Here is a 24,776-nt window from a genome sequence, read left to right as displayed (position 1 = left end):
CCGATCATACAACACTCCAGGTTCACCTGTCCACTTCATTCATCCTATTTTAATTCTCTGTGAATCATCATCTTCTATATCACTGTATTTATTTATGATTGAGCCCAAATACCTAATAATCACTTTGCGGAATCTCCCTCATCCATTTTCACCACCTCATTTTTCGCCCTAATGTAACCAAAGTTACACACCATATACTCCGTTTTCGTTCTACTTATCTTAAAACTTTTTGATTCTAAAATTGATCTCCATAACTCCAACTTAGCGTTAATCCCCCTATTTTTGTCTCATCCACCAAAACAGTATCATTAGCAAAAAAGCATACATCAAGGAACCTCATTTTGAATGTCTCTGGTTAAGTCATCCATGATAAGCAGAAATAAATAAGGGCTTAAAGTTGATCCTTGATATAACCCAATTGTATTTGGGAATTCACTACCTTAGCCCCCCACAGTTTTTATACTTGTCACTGCACCATCATACATATCTTTAATTATGTCCACAGATTTACTTGAAACACTTCTCTTCTCTAGTACTTGCCAGATTAATTCTCTAGGGACTCTGTCATAAGCTTTTTCTAGGTCAATAAAGAGCATATGGAGATCCTTCTTGCAATCTCTAAATCTTTCAATAAGTCTTCTAATTAGGTAAATAGCTTCCGTTGTGGATCTTCTTGGCATAAAACTAAATTGGTTCTCCGTAATAGTAGTATCTTGTCTCACATGGGTTTTAATAACCCTCTCCTATATTTTCATAGTATGACTCATTAGTTTTATGCCTCTATAGTTATTGCAGCTCTAAAATATCACCTTTATTTTTGTAAATTAGAACCACAATGCTTCTCCTCCATTCATCCGGCATTTTCCCTGTATTCATAATCTTATTAAACAACTTGGTTAGCCAAGAAAAACCATAGATTCCTAAGATCTTCCACACTTCTATTGGAATCTCATCTGGGCCTTTTGCCATGCATACTTATAATCTTATTAAACAACTTGGTTAGCCAAGATAAACCACAGATTCCTAAGTTTTTCCACACTTTTATTGGGATCTCATCTGGGCCTTGTGCCTTGCCTACTTTCATCCTTCTTAAAGCTTCTCTTACTTCAAATATCCTAATTCTTTGTATATATCTATGACATGTGGTGTTTTGATGGGTAATGCAGTATTCCAGAACACTATTACTCAAAGTGTCTTCATTTAGTAGGCTAAAAAAATAATCATCTCATATCTCCTTAATGTCCTCATCCCTTATTAGTACTTTACCATCTTCACTTTTAATACATCTAACATGATCGAAATCTCTACTATTCCTTTCCCTCACTTTAGCTATCTTATAAATAGCTTTTCCCCTTCCTTTGTGCTCAGATTGTTATAAAGATCTTCATATTCCTTCGCCCTTGCTTTACCCATAATCTTCTCAACTTCATTTCTGACAAATTTATACCTTTGTAAATCCTCTATATCTTAGTCCTTTGCCATGTCTTGAAACTAGCTTTCTTAGTCTTAATGCCTGTTTGAACCTCATCATCCCACTATTAAGTCTCTTTAGAGGAATGACGTTTTCATTTTGATTCACCTAGGACATCTTTAGCAACCTTCTTAATACAAGTAGTCATCTCATTCCACATCGTGTTAGCGTCTTCCTTAAAGTCCCACTTTTCTTGTTTGACCACTTTATAAGTAAATGATTTCATAGTATCTCCTTTTAAGCTCAACCACCTTATCCTAGGGCAAATAAACTCTTTTCGTATGATTTTGTGTAGTAAGATACATATCCATGACCGCTAATCTATGTTGTGTGGTTAGCCTCTTCTCTGGTATAACCTCACAGTCCTATCTATTGGACCTTCTAGTTAGGAAGAAATCTATTTGGCTACTATGATGCCCATTGTTGAAGGTAGCTAAATGCTCTTCTCTTTTCAAAGTAAGTGTTTACAATGGATAGATCATAAGCCACAACAAAATCTGAAATTGAGATCCCCTCCTCATTCCTCTCTCCAAAACCATATTCTCTATGACACCGTCATAGCCTTTACGATCTTTCCTAACATGTCCATTCAGATCACCCCTATAACAATCTTTTCTCCTTAATTGAAACCTTGCACTAATCCCATGCTTCAAGGTCTCGGTTACGGACCTGGTTTTGACCAGGTAAAAAACCGAGTTGGGCCGAGATCTCGGCGAATTGGTGCATTTTTGTTTGAACTCGAAGCCAGGTTTTGGTGGGTTTTTGACCTAGTTAGGTCATGAAACTTGGTATACAGCCTATTATGAGCTATTTAAACACAATGGCACTTTCAAATTTTGAAATATCGAAGTTCAAATAGGAGTTTGATTCCGGACCCTAAGTTGGTAGGCTACGATGTACTAATAGACCCTATTCTACACATAGTTTAGTAATAGAAAGCATACAATTAATGTAAAATGCCGAGATCTTGAGTCGATGCTGTTTCCTTAACTTGTCTTTTGTCTCATCTTGGACTTTAAAAAAACCGACTTATCTCGGAGATCTCGGCAAGACCTCGTTCCATGACTAATCCATCCATGTGTTCCCAAAATTGTAACTTGCTACTTTCATCCAATCCTACTTGAGGTGCGTAAGCACTAATTATATTGACAACCTCTTTCTCCAACACAAGCTTGATGGATATAATCCTATCTCCGAATCTTTTAGTATCCACCACATCATTCTTTAAATCTTTATCCATTACTATGCCCACTCCATTTCTATTGCTTTTATCCCCTGTATACCAAAGTGTAAAGTTGTCCAACTCCTTAGCTTTTTTACCCTTCTGTCTAGTCTCTTGAATACAGGCTATGTTAATCCTTTTTCTCATCATAACATCTATCAATTCTAGACTCTTACCTATTAAAGATCCAATGTTCCAAGATGCTAATGTAATCCTACGCTTTTGGACTAGCTTCTTTATCCGCACTAATCCATGGTGTGAGAACCCTTGTCTACTTGCCACCGCATCTAGGCGCCGATGCGGTCCGTCGCTTAGAGGGGACACCCTAGCTAACCCTTGCTCACTATGTGAATAATAGTATTCATGAATAATAAATGTGCTAACTGTGGTCAGTGTAATCCTTTAGTTGGTGGCCTGGGGAAGGTCCACCATTATGTTTTGGGTAAACTTTCCACTTTTGGCATCTGAGAAAGACTGCTTCGTTATATTTGATGGGTCCACATATTGTATTTTGTATTCGGGAAATACTTCCCTTGATGTGTCTATTTGCTGTTTTTGCCACCTGTTTTTTAATTTGAAAGCCTTATGGGTGTCAACTTGTCCTTTTCAGCTCCTGTTGTTATAAAGTAACTTTTCAAGGGTGGCCTTGCCACCAATCACATATCCACGGAAACACAATTATTATTTTGCTTAAGGCTTTCTAATGGTTCCTGTCAACTAGTATATACTTGTGAAGCTTTGAGGGTCATCATTACCTTAAAGTTGCATCTTCAATGTTCTTTGCCAAAATTCCTACTTCTGAATGAGTTGTGATCCTGGTGCTTCTCCATCAGTATTGTCATTTCAGTTACTCTGTTTTAATCTAAGAACTTCTTTTCCAGTTTTCCTTTAATTTCCTTCTCATCCTGAATAGAAAACACCATTTTTTTCGTATGATTAAATTTCTTTGCCCTAAAAAGTTATGTAATACTGTTTAGATATCTGTGCTTGCCTGTTGTCAAATACTTTTCAGTTTTTAGATACAACTTAATTAACGACATTGCACAACTGTTTTTTCTCCAGGCAATCTTTCAGAGATATCCTCGACCTGAGAAGGAATACCAGTCATTTTCTCTTATATATAATGATAGGTCACTGGATCTGGTTAGCATTTTCTCCATTTGGGCTTGTCTTTTTCTATTTTGCATAGGTTTTCTGATTCAGCTGACTGTTGAAGTTTCTCCTCATTGACCTTTTCATTACCTACGTGATTAAAAGCAGTTTCCAGCTTTCATGAACATTGAATATTTTTCTTAATACGATGATCTTTCTCTTTACCAGATTTGCAAAGATAAAGATGAAGCTGAGGCCTGGTTTATTGGTCTAAAATCTTTAATTTCTCGTAGTCATCACCGTAACTGGAGAACAGAATCCAGAAGTGATGGACTTTCATCTGAAGCAAACAGTCCCCGAACATACACCCGAAGAAGTTCACCTTTGAGCTCTCCATTTGGTAGCGGTGATAGTTTCCAAAAGGTGTGCATTGCTTGTAATGTTGCTTATTCCCATACTTGCTATGTAACCACCTCCAATATGATAAATATTCCTTTTCCTGATTCAGGATTGTGGAGATCCTCTTCGTCTTCATAGTCCATATGGAAGCCCCCCAAAGAATGGTCTGGAAAAAGCATTTTCAGATGTGGTATTATATGCTGTACCTCCTAAGGGGTTCTTCCCCTCAGATTCTGCTAGTGGCTCAGTGCATTCTACGTCATCAGGAGGCTCAGAAAGCATGAATGGACACATGAAAGGCATGGGAATGGATGCCTTTAGGGTTAGTCTATCAAGTGCAGTTAGCTCATCAAGTCAAGGTTCTGGCCATGATGATGGGGATGCTTTAGGGGATGTTTTTCTTTGGGGTGAGGGCACTGGAGACGGTGTTCTGGGTGGGGGTACTCAGAGAGTTGGAAGTTCTACTGGTCTTAAATTGGATTCATTTGTGCCAAAAGCCTTGGAATCTGCTGTAGTACTTGATGTTCAGAACCTAGCCTGTGGTGGACGGCATGCTGCTTTAGTAACTAAACAAGGGGAGATTTTCTCTTGGGGAGAGGAATCAGGTGGCCGGCTTGGTCATGCTGTAGATTCTGATGTTTCACACCCCAAGTTAATTGATGCTCTTAGCAATACAAACATTGAGCTTGTAGCATGTGGGGAGCACCACACATGTGCTGTGACACTCTCTGGAGATCTGTACACATGGGGTGCTGGTACTTACAACTCTGGGCTCCTTGGACATGGAAATGTGGTGAGTCACTGGGTCCCAAAAAAAGTCAATGGGCCTTTGGAGGGTATACATGTGTCGTCTATCTCCTGTGGACCTTGGCATACTGCTGTTGTGACCTCTTCTGGGCAGTTGTTTACTTTCGGTGATGGAACTTTTGGAGTTCTGGGTCATGGAGACAAGAAAAGTGTTTTAATTCCCAGGGAGGTGGAATCTCTCAAGGGATTACGTACTGTGCGAGCTGCTTGTGGTGTTTGGCACACTGCTGCAGTTATAGAGGTCATGGTTGGGACTTTAAGTTCCAGCAACTGTTCCTCCGGAAAGCTGTTTACATGGGGAGATGGAGATAAAGGTCGACTTGGGCATGGTGACAAGGAATCAAAACTTGTGCCTACGTGTGTTGCAGCTCTGGTTGAACCCAATTTTTGTCAAGTTTCCTGTGGACACAGCCTGACAGTTGCACTTACAACCTCTGGCCAGGTCTATACAATGGGTAGTCCTGTCTATGGCCAGCTAGGAAACCCTCATGCTGATGGGAAGCTTCCTACACGTGTTGAAGGTAAACTTTTGAAGAATTTTGTGGAGGAGATAGCGTGCGGTGCTTATCATGTTGCTGTCTTAACTTCCCGAACTGAAGTTTACACTTGGGGCAAGGGAGCAAATGGTAGATTGGGTCATGGCAATACTGATGATAGGAATACCCCATCATTGGTTGAAGCCTTGAAAGATAAACAAGTCAAAAGTATTGCTTGTGGTACCAATTTTACTGCAGCTATCTGTCTTCATAAATGGGTATCTGGTGTTGATCAATCAATTTGTTCTGGTTGCCGCCTACCATTTAATTTCAAAAGGAAGCGTCATAATTGCTATAATTGTGGACTTGTTTTCTGTCACTCATGTAGCAGTAAAAAGTCCCTTAAAGCTTCTATGGCACCAAACCCAAACAAATCTTATCGTGTCTGTGATAACTGCTTTAGTAAGCTGAGAAAAGCCATTGAGACTGACGCTTCATCGCACCACTCTATGAATAGAAGAGGAAGCATAAACCAGGGGCTTAATGAGTTCGCTGAAAAGGATGAAAGGTTGGATTCAAGACCAAATCCACCACTGGCTAGATTTTCTTCAATGGATTCTTTTAAGCGAGTAGATAGGTCTTCCAAGAGAACTAAGAAACTAGACATTAATGGTAGTCGTGTTTCACCTATTCCAAATGGAGGATCTCAATGGGGAGCACTTAATATTTCTAAATCTTTCAATCCTGTCTTTGGATCATCAAAAAAGTTCTTCTCAGCTTCTGTTCCTGGATCAAGAATTGTTTCCCGGGCAACATCTCCAATATCAAGACGCCCAAGCCCACCTCGTTCTACAACACCAACCCCAACACTATCTGGACTCACTTCACCGAAAGTGGTAGTGGATGATGCTAAAAGGACAAATGATAGCCTGAGCCAAGAAGTTCTTCAACTAAGAGCCCAGGTATAGATTTTACCTCTTTTGTGAAATATCTGTTTTGCAACTTTGTCCATTTTGTTTGACCATTGTTCAGCTTTCTTTACTTCCTGAGTTAAATGGTATTATTCTTTATTGTTTACCAACTCTATGTTGCAGAAATCAATGACTAGCTGCATGATTGTTGTAGAGTTGTACGTCTTCTGTTTTAGTTATTCAAGGCTTTCAACATCTATATCACAACACTATCTAAATGAGAATTCTACATCTCATCTATGTTACAACTGGATATTTGAGTTGCGGCCACTAGTTTCCCTATGCACAATCAAGAAGAGGTTTATGTTTATTATGACCTTAGAGAGGGTTTTTGTTTTCTGATGAACTTCTTCTAAATCTATCTTTGAAACTTTAACTGATCCCAGCACCTGGATAATGAGAAGCAAAGATCCATTCCCTATATGGTTTGCAAGTTTGATGCCCCGCTGACTTTGAGGCCTTTCTTTGGGAGGTCCATCATGAGATAATGAAAATTAAGAAGTTTAACTCCTGTAAGGTGATCAAAAGGAGATGGCATGCCAGGGTTTCTCAACCTCATGCCTGCCAGATGTGCCTTTCAGATCTTGGGTCTTTGTCTCATTTTGAGGAGGTCTTGCTCCATTTAATGCCCTTATGTGGTGCTCAGTGGGTGTTGTCCTTTGACATCTGCTCCAGGTTGTGGAGTTGGACCTCTTTCATTCTAGGAAAATTTTTCGGAGACTGGTGCATGGTGGCGTTAGTTGGCTGTTGGAACATCTGGGGAGAGCCCAACAACAGTGTCTTTGGAGATTCTAGGGGACCTTTTTGAGCAGTGATTAGTCCACTATGATTATAGTTGTGAGACTGACCTCCCTGCTTGACGCATTACGGGAAACCCTGAGATCCCTGAGGCTATGTTTGGAAGCCAAGCAAAGAAAATAAAGACAAACATAATAGGACAAAGATCATGATGACACTAATGATGAGTTAATGTATCTGTCTCTCTCCTCTGTTTTAAAAATTGAAAAACATTATAGGACAAAGATCATGATGACACTAATGATGAGTTAATGTATCTATCTCTCTCCTCTTTTTCAAAAAATTTCAAATTTTTTTTAATTATTTTCTTGGATTCTGAAAACAATAGAAGAGAAGAAGAAGAAGAAGAAGAAGAAGAAGTGGAGCCTTGGGAGTTTTTCACGTAGTGTGAGCTCAAGCTGGAGCATAGATATTAATCATGCCGAGCTTGTTACAAATATAATTCACTCTAGCACTCCCCAGAGACTTTGTAAATAAATCTGCAAGTTGTTCTCCTGTACGAACATAACTAGAAGAAATGAGTCCTTGTTGCAGTTTCTGTCGAACAAAGTGACAATCTACTTCAATGTGTTTTGTTCTTTCATGAAACACAGGATTTGAAGTAATATGAACAGCAACTTGATTATCACACCATAGTTGCATGGGAGGAATCATTCGTAAATCCAAGCTCAGTCAACAACTGTTTCACCCACATCAACTCACATGTAACTTGTGCCATGGCTCAATACTTTGACTCTGCATTGGATCGAGCCACAACTGTCTGTTTCTTACTTTTCCATGATACAAGATTCCCTCCTGCAAATATGCAATAACCAGTAGTTGACCTTTTGTTAACAGGAGATCCAGCCCAATCAGCATCTGAAAAACCCTCAACTCGTCCATGACCATCATCCAAGTAAAGTAAATCACATCCAAGAGCCTTCTTGAGGTACCTCAAGATACGTATGACAACATCCCAATGAGATGTACGAGGAACAGACAGAAACCGACTCACAACACTAACAGAAAAGGTAGGTTGAGTCACAGTCAAATAGTTTAGTTTCCCAACTAGCCTCCAATACTTCTCAGGATCATTAAGAACATCAACACCATCAGCTGTAAGTTTTAAATTAGGATCCATAGGAGTATCTAGAGGTTTAGATCCTAACAATCCTGTCTCTGAAAGAAGATCAATAACATACTTTTGTTGTGAGAGAGAAATTCCTTTCCTAGACTGAGCCACTTCCACACCCAGAAAGTATTTCAATCTTCCCAAATCTTTAGTTCGAAATTCTGTTGTAAATGCATCTTCAACTTCTCGATTCCTGAAGAGTCATCTCCTATAATGACAATAACATCCACATATATAATAAGAAATATTCTTCTTGAATCAGAATGCCTGAAAAATACAAAATGATCACTACTATAATTTGTCTATCCAAATTCCAAAACAACTTCAGTGAACCGACCAAACCAAGCCAAGCTTGGGGCGACTGTTTCAGCCCATACAAAGGCTTCTTGAGCTTACACACCATCCCATACTCCCCCTGAGCAACAAACCTAGGAGGTTGCTCCATATAAACCTCCTCATGGAGATCGCCATGCAAGAACGCATTTTTAACATCTAATTGAAACAGAAGGCAATGATGAGTGGCAGCAATAGAACTCAATATATGAACAGAAGTGAGCTTAGTCATAGGAGAAAAAGTGTCCAAATAATCAACACCATACACTTGGGCGTAGCACTTGGCCACAAGGTGAGCCTTCAAGCGAGCCAAAGAACTGTCAGGATTCATCTTCATCACAAAGACCCATCAACAACCAATAGCTGATGTACCAGAGGGTAATGGAACAAGATCCCATGTCTGATTTTCCTCCAAAGCTAACAGTTCCTCAGTCATAGTAGTCCTTCAGCCAGGATGAGATAATGCCTTTGCTATAGACTTAGGAACAGGATGTTTCTCAATAGTAGTCAAGCAGGAATGGAAAGTAGAGGATAAACTAGAGTAGGACACAAAGTTAGACAGAGGATGTTGGGTACAACTCCGAATACCCTTACGAAAAGAAATAGGCATATCAAATTCAGAAGTAACATCAGGCGAAGAAGAAGGATTTAGATTACCTGGGGCAGGATCAGCTGACGAAGAAGATGAGGTTGAAGTTGAAGTTAGGGGGGGGCAAACTTTTCGAAGATGGCGTTGGAACACAATACTAGGTGGTGACTGTGGAAACGGCAATAGTGGTGGTGGTGGAGAAACCTGTGGAGTAGAAGACTGAACAATATACCATAGTTGTCACGGCGTCACGGCGATCCAAGTCGGTGGAGGGGTGTCACGTCGATATATCGACATGTCGCCCGCCATGGCGTTGCCATGGCGAGCATGTCGTTGCCATGGCGAGCATGTCGACCATGTTTTATTTTTTATTTTCTCTATTTTTAATGTGTTAATAGATGTATACTCAAGCCATGTTTTATTTTTTCTCTATTGTTTCTCAAGTTTTAAGAAGAAAATTCAGAAATCGAAGAGGGAAAGAAGAAATCGAAAGAAATCGAAGAGGGAAAGAAGACAGGAAGAAGAAATCGAAGAAGAAATTGAAGAGGGAAAGAAGAAATCGAAAGAAATTGAAGAAATCGAAGACAGGAAGAAGAAATCGAAGAGGGAAAGAGAGACAGGAAGAAGAAATCAAAGAGGGACGCCATGGCGTAGGTCGCCATGCAACCCTCTCCAGCGCCAGGACGCCATGGCGACGCCATGACAACTATGCAATATACAAAGGAAGATCATTGTCCAATTCAGAAGCAACAACAGGAGAATCAATACAAGGGGTAGACTCAAAGAAGGAAATATCAGTTGTAACAAAATATTTCTGTAACTCAAAGGAATAACAATGATAGCTCTTTTGAGTACGAGAATAACCAACAAAGATGCATTTAAGAGCTTTGGGATCCAAGTTAGAGGCACTTGGACGATGATCACGAATGAAACTACGCTGCCAAGGACACGTGGTGGTAAGGCAAATAAGGGATTAGAAGGAAACAATAGAGAATGGGGTATCCCACCCCATAAAATAGAGGAAGGCATGTGGTTGATTAGGTAAAACGCAGTCAAAACAACATCAGCCCAAAAAGCTTTGGCCACCCTCATCTCAAATAAAAGAGACCGTGTGACCTCCATCAAATGTCTATTCTTTCTTTTTGCTACACCATTTTGTTGTGGGGTGTCAGCACAAGAAGATTGATGTATAATGCCATGATGAGTCATAAAATCAGCGAAAGAAGCAGAAAAATATTCCTTAGCATTATCACTACGAAGAATACGCAAAGGAGTACTAAATTGAGTATTAACTTCATTCACAAAAGCACAAAAAATAGAAAACAACTCAAAACAATTTTTCATTAAATAAAGCCAAGTAACTCCGTAATAGTCATCAACAAAAGTAACAAAATAAAGAAATCCCAATTTAGAGACAACCGGACAAGGACCCCATACATCTGAATGGACTAAAGCAAAAGGGTAATTAGACTTTTGATTGACTCTGGGGGGATAGCTTACACGGTGAAGCTTCCCAAATTGACAAGACTCACACTGTAGACTAGAAAGAGATTGAAAACGAGGATCTAAAATCCGTAAACTCTACAATGATGGATGACCCAAACGACAATGGACTTGGTGAGGAAATGCCAAACTCGAACATGCCACAGACAAAGTGTCTTCAAGTAGGTACAACCCCCTTGATTCAAGACCTCTACCAATTGTCTTCTTCGCCGTAAGGTCCTGAAAGACACATGAATCAGAGAGAAAAGTTATAGAACAGTTATAAGTTTTAGGAAACTTAGTAACAGACAGGAGGTTAAAGGGAAACTCAGGTAAATAAAGAACAAAAGATAAGGATAAAGGAGTGTCCTGAACAGTGCCAGTACCAGTTACTTTAGCTAAAGAACCATCAACTAAGGTAACACTAGAGGATGATGCACGAAAGGAAGAAAATTTACCTGAGAGATCTGGAACTAGGTAAAGCGTGCATAATCCTCATCAGACATTGTCATAGTCTTACCCTCAAAATGAGAAGATGATGGCAGCAAAATTAGCAAACTATTTTTGTGGTGGTTTGCCATGAAGTTTCCAATAGAAGCGTTGAATATGTCCGGTGTGAGTGTGCGACCACAATGATGACAGGTCTTCACCATGCCTGAAGAATCTGAGCCAAAAGTTGGTGCTTTCCCAGATATAGGGGCTTTGCCAGAACCACCCCCACGACCACGGCTACCACCAGTCCCTGTCCCACTACTAGGACCAGGGCTAGGTGTGAAAGAGGCCAAGGCTGAACTATCCACAACAGTAGAATCATGAGAAGTCTCATGAGATACTCGTAGAACTCGTGAAAAAGTTTTAGAAAGTGTAGCTACCTTATCACCACCAAGTACCTGGGAACAAATAGAGTCAAACTCCTTCCCAAGACCACCTAGAAATCCCATAACTGTGAGCTGCTCTCATTGGTTCTGCATCTGTTGCACATTAGAGGTGATAGGAAGTAGGGAATTCAGCTTCCCATAATATCCTCTTAAAATCAGCAAAGTACTGGGTTTCGATCAGCTCTATAGAAATCCTGAGACAACTCATAGATACAAGATAAGTTGTTCTGCCCAGAATACAGAACATTAAGATAATCCCATAGCTCCTTGACTGTATCAATATGAGTTACCAGATCAACAATCTAATTTTCCACAAAGTTCAGCATCTGTCCCAAAATTCATGCATCAACAGTGTCCCAAGATGTATCATATTTCAGGTTTGGTCTTGGTCAAATGATCCTACTTGTCCCTACCAATCAACACCAATCTAACAATCTTCTTCCATTGTTGGAAGTTGCTGATTCCCTCTAACTTCTTCTTAGTAATACGGTTAGATGAAGAAGACACAACCTCACTGATAACATTCTTCGATGACTCAGCCATTTCAATAAACACAAAACAAATGGAAAGTGCAACACTTATCAAAGGATTCAAGGAAGTGGTAAAAGAACCTGAGAAAATTGAACTCTGCTCCCAAAACCCTGACGAGGAAGTCCAATCTTCAAACCTCAAAGTGAGGTTGATCTCCAACTTCAGACACAACAAGAACAATCTCCAATCACTTTGGTAAATAAATCAATCATAGGTATGCAGCCAAAAAATTGATTTCAAACCCTTCCTGCAAAACTCAATCTAAAACCCTGACAAAACCCTCTCAGAGATTATTCTTCACTTCTCCCCCAAAAATTGACTCAAAAGCTTTAATAAAACTATGGTCTTGAATGCATTCTTCACTCCATAGATCAATCTCTACCAACAAAGAAGACGTAGTTCTCAATCTCCAATGAGGAACTAGTCTCTAAGCAGTCCAAAAATATAGCATAGGGTGCTGCACCCCTTTAAAATGAAAACCGAAGAACCTCTCAAAACTTTGGATTGAAATGAATCAAGTCAATGATGATTGAAACCTCGAAAGGGAGGAGACAAGATGCTAGGAAGGTTGTAGTAGTCCCTAGAGATCTTGCTCTGATACCATGAAAACAATAAAAGAGAAGAGAAGAGAAGAGAAGAATAGTGAGAATCGATGTGTTTTTGGAACCTTGGGAGTTTTTCACTTAGTGTGAGAGCTCCCCATTCATCCAATATATATAATGACCTAAGAGACACAATAAGAAATAAGAAAACTGAAAATACCTAAACTACCCTGAACATAGCCGAGACATTTAAACAGACCCTACTAACAGATTCTAAACATAGTCTAAGTGCATTAATTATAGGGCCCCTCCTTCAGGCACCCAAGCTTAACTTTGATGTCAGATCTTGGGAAAATCTGGTCTGCCAGGTTGGCCCAGGCATTGGTGCTTGTAGAGTTGGAATGTAGTCATTTTTTGGGTTTTCTTATCGTATGGAGAAGCTGACTTTCACAGCTGAGATCAGGCTGTCTACATGGCTATTGAGCTTTTGCAGGTCAAGGATGACTCTAGCCTAGTGATTGTATGGATGCTCTCCTCAATTGGTTCCACTTGGAGGTTTTCCCACTTGATAACAAGCTAGATTCATTGCTGAATCGTGGACTTTTATTTTCTTTGGCTTCCAAGATGAAACAATGTTTTGGCTAATAAGTTGGCTGGGGGAGGGGTTGAGGGGGGGGGGGGGGATGTTATTTTCTGCATGTCTTTTCGCCTCTCCCTATTAAATAGTGGGTGTTTCAGGGTTCTTTTCCTTCTCTGGGGCTTCAGTGGTTCTTTTTTTTTTTTTTTGGTCCTGTTTGTTGGCCTGCCTTCAGCCATTCTTATTGTATATTAGTCCAAAATATAAACCTGACACATTCCCGTGTACATTGTATCTGGCACAGACATGTTGCCTAAAATGAAGGGCCGTGGTATCACAGCATCTGTTTCTAACTGTTTTCATGCGTACTAGGGTCAACCCTAAGTAATACTATCCATTTAATAGCAGAAGTGAAGAATAGAAATGTCATGAAAAACGGTTCTGTTTTGCCACATCAGAGGCTACTGGATTGAAATTTGCCATGTAATTTTCCAAGGTTTCCAACGTCTTTGCTAATTACTTGTTCAGCAAACCTATTTTATATTCATATACACAAATACATTTTTTTTACATGCACATCTGGTATGTGGCTTTGTGATGGTGTTATATGCATACAGATTCTTGAATATAAATTTATTTTTGGATGACTTGAAGTGGCTGCAATATGTTATTCTAGTATGACACAGACTATATGACCTTTCAACCTTATTGATGATGGTGGGATTACTAGCTCATCTTGTTAGTTGTTACCATATATGCATTCCAAGCATTCCTGTGTGGCTGTGTTTATGTAGCGTTTGTAACCTTTTGCAGCTTTATTCTCAATTTAGTATTTTATAACGTATGTAAAGTTTTCAGTAAAAGGAAAACTAACTTTTAAGTATTAATTTAGTGACTCAACATGATACATGAGAGTTAGTGTGGAAACTTTGTACCCTGCCTATGTGACAATTGTCCAAACTTCAGGCCTCCAGTGCATCTGATGATGGATATACTAGTTACGTATCTTGATGTAGGATAACATTCTACTCGAGATGAATGTGGTATCCCTATGGGAGAAAATTAGATAAATTCTATGCTAAGCTTTGTATAGTTTTCTTGTGTGAATAATTAACTGAAAGTAAATCATTCGCTCTAATTTCCATAATTTATCTAACTATTCACATTTCTAAAATTCTCGTTTTCTCATATCTATTACTTGCTCCCTCCCACAATGACCTTCTCCTTAGAAAAAGCCCAGAGTTCAAGTAGTAGTGATTAAAGCATTAAATATTTTCTCAATTTTCACAACTGCCCTTTCAATACTAGTCTAAACACTCTTCAAGTTGAATAATTAGTGAAGGTACTATTCAATGTAAGAGGGCAAAATTGTAAACTTCATAAAGACTTGCCACTTAGTTTATGAGATGAACAAAGAAACTCGGACAATCAAAAATGGGAAGGGGAACTGTGTATGTGGGACAGGGGAGTATGCTGCTGTCATGTAGTGGTTCTTATTGTCCTGTCTATTGCTTTCTTACTATGTTCTTTTTTGTTTTTGCATTTTCGTTTTTTTTGCGTTTGATAAAGCATTATGGAATCCTGTGGTAGTGTGATTGAATTGGGAAAAAAATTATCTACTTCGAAGGCCAAGGATCTGTTTAGAGGGGGCAAACTGACTTCGACAAAGTGTGCCTTCTTGGTTTCTATCTCTCATTGTTCTTCATACTTGCTTCAGATTGCTCAGTGGATTGAGAAAGTCTCCAACTTGACTTCTTGTGCCATGGGGAAGATGATCGCTGGATATTCCATTTGGTGAAGTTGGAGAGGGGTGTTAGGTAAGGAGGAAGGTGGGTTGGTATTAGCCCAATTAGGGTAAAGTGTGCAGCCCTATTGGTGAAGTGGCTGTGGAGGCTTAGAGAGGAGGATGGGGAGCTGTGGAAGTAAATGGTAAGTGCTAATTATGGTATGTTTGCCTTTGCTTGGACCAGGATATGGTGGTTGAAGGTCATGAAATATTGGGAGGTTGAAGGGTGTACGTGCATACTTTCAAAAGAAATGTGAACAACTGGAGCTGGAGTAGTTCTGTTGACGCAAGTGTTACAAGCTTCTAGAACAAGAGGGGATGCAGGATGATTTCAGTCAAAGCTTTCTACAAGATGATGCACAGGGGAGGTAGTGCTTATATACAGAAAATCATCTTGAATCAGTGGGTTCCAAGAAGGATTTCTTTCTTCATGTAGGCAGCATAACTGAAAAAAGATTCAGGCAATTGAGTCTTACTAGAATTAATGGAGGATGATGAATGAATGCAGGCGATTTTTTCAAAGGAAGGAAGATGTAAATTGCCTGTGGTTGGTGGTTAGGTGGATCTTCTGGTTCTAATATCTGTTATGGAGGATTGGAGGGGTTGGGGCAGTTGGAGGAAGAGAGAAAATAATATCGAAATTTGCAGTGTGCTGGTGTATTGGATGGAGAGGATCAGAAGGATCTTTCAAGCTAAGGAAGAGTTGATGTGCAGGGTGGCAGAAAGCATAGAGAATAGTTTCCTTTTGAATGTGTTATGGAATTCAGAGGGCGGAATGCTAATGTTGTGTCGGATAATTATGCTTATTTTGTATAGGAGTTGGGTTTCTGAATATTGAATGAGGGTCAGGGTTCCTATCTTTTCAGAACTTGTGCTGATTGTATAGCATGCTTCTTTAGGTTACTTCATTTTGTCTGTCACTGGTACAATTTTTTACTTACAATCAAAAGTTTTTTTCTGCTATTACTATTAAAGAGAAAAGGTTAAATGAAAATTTTTATCTTCATCTTTTTCTGGTTCTCTCTTATGTAGATAATAGTATGTGGATCCATGCTTGTTGTTCTTAGTCTCTAATTTTACCTCATTGTCCGTGCCATGTTATTTGCGACTTAGTACTGTCACCAGAGTTATCAGCTTAACATCATAAAACTCACATGTGACTCAGTGCTTGTCTTCTGTGTCACTGTCATATACAAGAATCGTACAGAATGAAGTTCTGATTTATTAAATAACTTGTTCCAATCTTATTTGTGCTATGCATACAGTGACCAAAATGTACATTCTGAGGACTGGAAGTGATGGAATGTAACCATGGTTCAAGGAATCAGGATTAGAATGGAATCAGCCACGGCCGATCCCAATTCTGGCCGATTCTTGCTGATTCTTGCCGGTTCAGACTGGAATCGGATCAGAATCTGGGTGACTTTCCAATGTCGATTCTGATCTCTTGAACTGTGAATGCAACAGAAAATGGAAAAAAGTGGGGGGGGGGGGGCACTTTTACTTAAAGTAAACAGTGGTTGATACGTTACATGTTATCATTTTCATTTGATTTTGAAGTGTTTTAACCTCATGGGGTAGAAGCTACTTTTCCTAGTTGTTGCTTAGTGTGCTTGGCCTCCATTTAAAAAATAAGTTTATGCAAATTTAATCATAGTGCTGATATTGTTTTGTATGATTTATTAGTTTGATGTTATGTGTGTAGATGGCTTCCTATGGTTGTGTATTGTATTAATTCTTCAGAAGTTATAAAATTCAGATCATTGTATAAAACAAAATTTCTTGTTTTTGAAACCCAAGGTTGTGATTGGTTTATTCTGTCGATGATATGGTAACTGTAGGTGCATCTATAACCAAAAGGACTTCTAGTTTATTGATCAAACGAATTGAACTCTTATTTTCTAGCTTTCTTTTGGACGACTTGCTGTTGTGGTTAGTGCATTTGGGAATTATTTCTGACTAACTTTATATGTAGGTGGAAAATCTCACTCGTAAAGCACAACATCAAGATGTTGAGCTGGAAAGAATGACGAAGCAGCTGAAAGAAGCCATTGCAATTGCAGGGGAAGAGACTGCAAAATGCAAAGCAGCAAAGGAAGTGATTAAATCACTGACTGCCCAAGTAAGACACCTGTTTACTTTCATAATTCTACATCAAGGATAAATTTTACTTTAAGTTGATTAGCATTAGTTTAACATCAATTGTTAGATTGGGCTTTTGTTTTTGCCATGCTATGGATTTTCATTACACTCATATCTTAGAAGATTGAAAATTTTCTGGAGAAAAAACTGCTATAATCTTTCAGTTTAAAGTGTAGTATTATAATTCTATGTTTCTAGAATTGGTTGGGTGAAGTTGTCTAGGGTTCAAAGTTCTAACAGCCTATGTTTTTCTTATTATGTTTGACCTATGTAACAGAACTTCTATGTTTATTGGTTTTGAATTATGGGGAAACCTGTTGGGGGGTTGGCTGCAGTATGGGAAGGACAACCTGAAATAGGCACAAAATGTGAAGAACCAGATCTTCATTCGTACCTATGGAATATGGATGCAGGAGAGTCTGGATATTGGAAGTTCCTAGTACTTTTTGATTCGTAGAAAATATGCACATGAACAGGAGAGTCAGGATATTGGAAGTTCCAAGTACTTTTTGATTCGTAGAAAATATGCACATGAACAGGAGAGTCAGGATATTGGAAGTTCCTAGTACTTTTTGATTCGTAGAAAATATGCACAGGAGGAGAGTCAGGATATTGGAAGTTCCTAATACTTTATTGATTCATAGAAAATAGCTGATCTAATGGGTGAGCCTTGGCTCAATGGTTAATAGCTGATATCTTACATTGAAACAGCCACTCCGTGAAGCGGGGGTAAGGCTGCATACATTTGCCCTTTCCAGACCCTGCAGTAGGGAGTTTTGTGCACTGGGATGCCCTTTTCGAAAAATAGATGATCTCTTCCACTGGCTAATACCTTTATTCTTGATGAGCCAGAATGTTAGGAAGAGATACTTGTTATCCATCAAAAGAGCTGAGGTATTAATCACTGTCAAGTGTATCGATTTCCCCTGATTAATCTCTGTTTGGGTGGAAGTGAAGGGAATGGAAATGAAACTAAAGCAAAAAATATAAGAAAAATTTTCTAACCATAACCAAGAATGGTTGTGTAATAATTGAAAAACTTTCTGTGGCTATTAAGTACATTTTATTTCACTTTTCAACTAAATTACTTGGATTTGATAGAAAAATAAAGAATCCAATTGAAAAGGTTAATAACCATATTTGTTAAGAAGTTATTCACGCAATCATGATAATAAAAGTTCCTTAATGTGGTAATAGGGTACTGATGTCCTAACCTACAGTAGAAGGATCAAGGTACTGACAAACAGGAGGTTTTAACACTTGATTCCAGCAACAGGGTAATATAGAAGCACCCAAAATAGTTGGCTATCGATAGGTCTTTGACACACTAGACACTAATGGTCTGAATACACTTCCAAGGTGACATTCTGTCACAGCAAACAGGACTGTGTAACAGTCTATACAATCGGCAGAACAGAATCTGAATAAAACTCAGAAATAGCAACTTATTCAGAATTAGAAATTAGGTAACTCTGATGGAACATAATTCCTATCAAGGGTAGGTCTCTTTGGGCTGAATAACTCTTGAAACACCTCAGCCAAATCTGGTGACTGGATACTGAGATATGACGGTTCCAGAATTAGCAAGTAATGTTCAAAATAGCAACTCACTGTTACAGCCAAATCCAGTCTTTGGATCAGGCTGAGATTAAGGTTTAAAGTATCGGTATCGGGTATCATATCAGAAAACTCAAGATACACTAAAGATAGTGAGATACACATGGAAATGTTTAGGATTCATGCAAAATACAGTTTAAATAAGTAATATGTAAAATATATATCATGTAAAAAGAGGAGAAAATGGTATGCCAAGACAAGTGCATTCAATTGATTATGTATAGCGATCATTCAGGTTGTTTTTCACTAACCTAGTGATCCATTGCAAAAAACGACACTACAATAACAACAAAATAGCCTTATCCCAACTAAATGGGATTGGCCACATGGATCCTTGCAAAATACAGCAGTAAAAATTAATATTTGAGCAAAAATTTCAAAGTTTTATAGAAAACTGTCCTTGTGCAAATCTGATTTTGATCCTTGATTGCAGGTTGTTTAATTACTAAATAATGATAAAATCAACAATACTGGAATCGCTTTTGCCAATAGAAACAAGGAATCAAGTTGATTTTGCCAAAACAAAATTGATTACAATGCCTTACAGGAGCTCTTGCTAAATGTTTTGAGTCATTGATATTGTAATATAGTGTATAAGAGATGTATCAAGTGTATCGATAAGTATCAACCATATCGGGTCACTTATCAACCCTATACAGTTGATACTTTTTTTAGGTGTTGTATCGTATTGATACCCTAAAAATAAGATACATATCAGTTAGTATCGGTGGATACGCTAAGATACGTAAAACCTTGGCTGAGATTACCATCGAAGGGGGAAGGCTGAGATCGGTATAACTCTCTCAAAATCTGGATTGAAACTGATGGTCGGATCTGAAGTTACAAGGGCCTGAAGAAAATCTTCAGAAATCTCCAACACAACATTGTCGCAGGCTTGTTTAGAGTCCTCAAACCATGTTCTGATGGAAGACTGAAAGGGCAGCCTTCTGATGACCAAACAGCCAGAGTGGAAGTGCAGAAATGGTGCTTCGATGCCTCCCAGATGTAGGGTTATTGCGTGTCAATAAAATTAGAAACAAAGGATGTGATGGAGGGAAGAAGAGGAAGAAGATTGGGGGGGGGGGGAAATATGACCAAGGCCTCTCACCTATGGCCTTGGTGTGTATCTCAGACCTTCGTTTCTCACCAAAAGACTCTCTTACAGCATAAGCTGTTTTCAAACTCAAGTTGTGAGCACTGTATTGGCCTCTCCTTTATTTATAATCATCTTACATCAGCTACAAAAATGGCAACTCCCAATGGTGTGGGGAGTATGCTTGGTTGTCAAGCTAACTAAGTATGTAGTCCTAGATTGGTAGGAGACCAACTAGGAGCTAGTACACCACATGGTCTGATATGAACTGGTAGTCCGAATAGGGCAAAAATATGATTTTAGGTCAAAATTAGGATTAAGGTTTGAGGTGTTGGTTATGCTAGGCAGGTGTAGGAGAGTCTATCAGTGAAGGTTTTGAGATGTTTTGATGGATGGCAGCGTATAAACTTGAATAGGCTGCCAATTAGGGTTAGGGTTTCAGGTTTTGGAAAAGAGGAAAGATGGATTTCTAGGATTTGGCTGGACTGAAGTTAACCAAACTTAAATGGCTTTCTTAGGAGGGTATGAGGGATGATTGGTCAGATTTGTAGACTATTCTGACGGTTGGTTTGGTCTGGGCAGAAATTAGGGTTTTGGGTTTTGATTTGAGATGGGGGGAATTAGGGTTTCAGTAGTTGGAATGGGCAGCAAGGGAGATCGAGATCTCCTTATGGGCAGGGGGTGTTGTGGTTGAAGTTTGATGAATTTCTGATGGTTGGTTATGTCTGGACAGAGTTATGGTTGTAGGGAAATTGATAATAAAAAGGAGGAAAGTTAGGGTGGGGATTTAGAGGATTAGAAGAAGTATGGGGATGGGAATGTTTCAAGCTTACTGTTGTGCAGGGAATGCTTGGCAGCAGCTTGTTTGAATGCAAAAGTTGAATAAAAATTGAATCTTGGACAGAAACTTGAAAGTAGAACTTGAGAGGACCACTCGGGCTTCACACGCAGAGTGTCGATTGGATCAAACACCAATCCCACTAACGAACTACCTAGGTTTCACACTACAAGGTGTTGATTGGATCAAACACCAATCCCACCAACTTTGAACAAACACAAGACAATCTCCAAGGGAGAGAGCAAAGTTGCAGAGCAGCTTGAGCAGAATTTTCTAAAACAGTGAGGTAAAGAGGAGCCCACAGTTATTCTTTATTTATATTGGCCAAAGGCCTAAATTCCTATGCAGCCTAGGAATAGAAATCCCAGGCTGAGTCTAAATACAAAATACTCCCTCTCTAAATTCGTGTAGAGGTGTAGACCCTAATATATAACTTAAGTTAAAAAGATTCCATCCTTAAAGAATATTCTAAAATCACTTAAATTGAATCAATGGTTCAACCGGTTCAATTTAAAATGCTAAAACATGAAAATAAACTAAGTATAGAGCTAATCCTGTATGCAACTTATGTACCCCTACTTTACGTCCATAAAAGTGACCTATTACATTGAAAACCCATGGGACCAAAGGCCCAATATGTTTATAACCCAACCCTAGACTTATTTCTAAGGCAAGAAAGAAGCCCTGTTTGGTGATAAACCTGCATCACTAAGAAAAGTAACTGACATTAAAATAGAAACTTGCTAGAAAATAGAACCCCTATCAATCAATACAAGAAAATATTAACTACTGAAACAGAAACTAAAGATATGAAATCCTAAAGAATATTGGCAGCATCTCTCATCCATGCAAGTTGTCCATATGGCCCACAAAAGAGCTTCATGAGCAGTGTCACGTAAACAGTGTCATGTGAACAGTACCATGTGAACAGTATTCTGTCCGAAATCTGTTTTTGTCCTTTTCTTCTGCATGCTTCGATCTACATCATTCCTACTTTCTTTGTAATTTATTTTACCTCCCTTCATTTCCCTTATGAGGAGACAAAGACAAGCGAGAAAAGTATTTCTTCATTGCCTCAAAGGCCTTCAAAGAGCAGAGATGGGATTCTTTTGTCCTCCCATAAGTTCCTTGTCTTACATTTATTAGTGCTACTGTAGGGAAAATAAAATATAATTAAAGTCTAATGAAGCCGTTAAAAAACAGGCAATTAATACCAAATTTCCTAACTTATTAACTTGTGCCACCACTTTATGAAGGTGTTAGAGATCTGCATCTCCAGCCTAGATGCATTAAGGTATGTATTTTGCGTGGTTTCCAACTGTGTATAGAAAAACTTCGTATTTATTCACTTGATAGAATCATAGCCTGTGTGAAGCAAGAATCTTGATGTGGAAATTGCATGCTAATTTTTTATTTGGTTGCGAACTTCTAAATTTTGCTGCACTTGAGTGCTCTCTGCTGACTTGTTTACTTTCTAATTTTCAAATAGTTGAAGGATATGGCTGAAAGGTTACCTGTAGGAGCAGCACGCAACTGCAAACCGCCTTCCTTCGTTTCCAGTCCTGCTTCAGTTGATGCTCCTGCTACATCAATTGACCAGCTGAGCAGTCCAGCAACTTCCCATGAACCAGATACTAATGGAGCAAACAGCATGGTGCTTTCCAATGGATCCGGCACCAGTAGTAACCGTAATTCCAGTCACAACAGACTGGGCCATTCGGAAGCAATTGCCAGGAATGGGAACAGAACAGAAGGTGAAACTAATCACGAGGCTGAATGGGTTGAGCAAGATGAGCCTGGTGTGTATATTACACTTACATCCTTACCTGGTGGTCTCAAAGATCTAAAACGAGTCCGCTTCAGGTATATTTTAGCTCTCTATGGTCCATTTTCATCCTTCCTATTCTCTATGGCCCATGAATCCGTCTGATTCAAGATGGATTATAAAGAAAATGACTAGGAATCGGCCGATCGGATTCCGATTCAGGAGGCAACGATTAGGAGCGGTGGAAATCGGGATTGGTGTCAGCCGATTCTGATCCGAATTGGACGATTCACTGATCCGGTTCCCAATTTTTAAAACCGTGCCCCCGCCCCTCCCCCCCCCCCCCCCCCTTTTCCATTTCCTGACAAGAAACAAGATTCCTTTCTGCTAGTTCCATTTCCTGACAAGAAACAAGATTATTTCTTCTGTTTTTAGCAAATTAGCCATTTTGTGCCTTAATACCTAAAATATCTGAATGCAGTCGGAAGCGGTTTAGCGAGAAACAAGCAGAACAATGGTGGGCAGAGAACCGGGCAAGAGTGTATGAGCAGTACAATGTGCGGATGGTGGATAAGTCGAGCGTTGGTCTTGGGAGTGAGGACTTTGCTCATTGACATATAAACAGTCTGTAAATCAAATTGGCTTTCAGAGTTGGGCTTCAATCATGTGTAAGCCCATTTTGATCAATTAGATATTGATTTCTTTCATCTTATTAGAGGTTCACGAAGCAATGGTGGCATGACAGATAGGTAGAAGGAAGATTAAATAGGGTTGTCTGCTGCTTTTTTTTTTTTTTTTTTTTTTTTGGGATGGGCTAAAATGTATGTGTGGATAGTAGAGTGGGTTGAGGGTGAGAAATGTAAATTCTTAGTAGGTTGCTGGCTTTGATTCTAAGCAGCTGCCTTGTAAATTCATAAGCAAATGCATCTTCTTCAAAGTATATTTTGGTCATTAGCAACAGTTGCGGTTTTTGCATTACGTTGCATGGCTGTTCTTTTGATTTCTAGTACGTTTTGACTTTGGTTTTAATGAAGAACATCCTATATATGCTGGATCGATCATTTACAAAATTGAAACTCTTAACGTAGGCTGGGGAGAGAGGGAAGAGGGAGATGATAAATCAATTTCTATTTTTTTTTTTTGGGGGATGGAAGAGACGATAAAATCAATTTCATGGAGTTCTTAGCCTACTATATGTAGAGACCATCTTCTCGGTTAGGACTTGGGAGGTTGAATGCTCTGAAACCATTCTCAAGTTTGGTGTAAAGATAGATCCAGTTTCTCTTAACACATGGTGTAGAGAGAATCTCTGCATTCAAGGATTTAACCCTCTCATTGGATTAGAGAAGGGCATTACGGACCTTCAATAACAGGGGGGAGAGATTTATGTTGACATTCATTGTTTCCAGTCCATTCATAACGATAACGTCAACTCATCATCTATGAAGAGATTCTCTCTTCACCTACCTATGGTGAAGAAAAACTAAATCGGAAAAGATAGAAATCGTGGAAGTAAAATTAGGGCAAAGAGAATGGCCATTGGAGGAATACCTTCATGAATAATAATAATACCTGCAGGTTTTTTTATGTGTTTATATATTGCTCCAAAATAATCTAAATAGATTTGGTGGATTCATTGTCATGTTGATGTGGCTTAGCAAATAAATGTATAATTGAATTGAAATTCATGAAATGTGAATGCTATAGTCCCATGGGATGAGGAGTCATAGTTTTCAAATTACACATACACTTTGGATATCATATTAATTAGGAGACCGATAGGTAGTTAATCTTATGGCATTTTTTCCTTCTACTTTATCTTCCGTAAGAACACCAACCTTTCCCAGCCTCTGTATGGCAGGTTGTCAGTTCCATCTCCGATAAGCAGTTACTCGTCTGACTCCTAAAGAGTCAAATCTTTTGAGCGGAGCTGACGTTGTGGGCGCCGGAGCGCCGGAGAGGTTGATGAGGTCAGCTTGGGATACTTCATGAATGGAAGATGCGGATGAGTTCGGTGAAACTGGAATGTGCCGTTGGTAGCTGTTTGGTGGCATTGTAAGCTAGGGAGATCCGATTGTCTGTCCACCCCTTGGCCACCTCCCACCACCAGGGACCTTGCTTCTGTAGTGTTCCTTTTAGGGTGTGTTTGGTTGCGTAAATCTATTAAAACCTATATAGATTCTGGATGACTAGATGATCATCCATAGAGTTACCATTTGTGGATTCGTTATTCTAGAAAATAAATTGTTTGGTTAT

General features: G+C 39.1%; 1 protein-coding gene across 2 annotated transcripts in view; it reads left to right on the top strand.

Annotated features, from left to right (window-relative positions):
* The window catches only part of LOC122642216 (PH, RCC1 and FYVE domains-containing protein 1-like), a 29,764-nt gene extending 6,284 nt beyond the window's left edge, over nucleotides 1-23,480 (top strand). Inside the window, exons 4-9 of one of the 2 annotated variants that reach the window (XM_043835651.1) lie at nucleotides 3,756-3,836; nucleotides 4,014-4,208; nucleotides 4,294-6,429; nucleotides 17,041-17,187; nucleotides 22,245-22,618; nucleotides 23,002-23,480. In XM_043835651.1, coding sequence (XP_043691586.1) covers nucleotides 3,756-3,836; nucleotides 4,014-4,208; nucleotides 4,294-6,429; nucleotides 17,041-17,187; nucleotides 22,245-22,618; nucleotides 23,002-23,134 — 3,066 coding nt within the window. In that variant the 3' untranslated portion in view covers nucleotides 23,135-23,480. The remainder of the gene's footprint in view (nucleotides 1-3,755; nucleotides 3,837-4,013; nucleotides 4,209-4,293; nucleotides 6,430-17,040; nucleotides 17,188-22,244; nucleotides 22,619-23,001) is intronic. The other variant, XM_043835652.1, reaches the window with a different exon arrangement.
* The last annotated feature ends 1,296 nt before the right edge of the window (nucleotides 23,481-24,776 follow it).

This window comes from Telopea speciosissima, chromosome 10, assembly GCF_018873765.1.
Source record: "Telopea speciosissima isolate NSW1024214 ecotype Mountain lineage chromosome 10, Tspe_v1, whole genome shotgun sequence".
Taxonomy (NCBI): domain Eukaryota; kingdom Viridiplantae; phylum Streptophyta; class Magnoliopsida; order Proteales; family Proteaceae; genus Telopea; species Telopea speciosissima.
The sequence above is the reverse complement of the archived record's forward strand: the minus strand, read 5'-3'. Positions and strand labels throughout refer to the sequence as shown.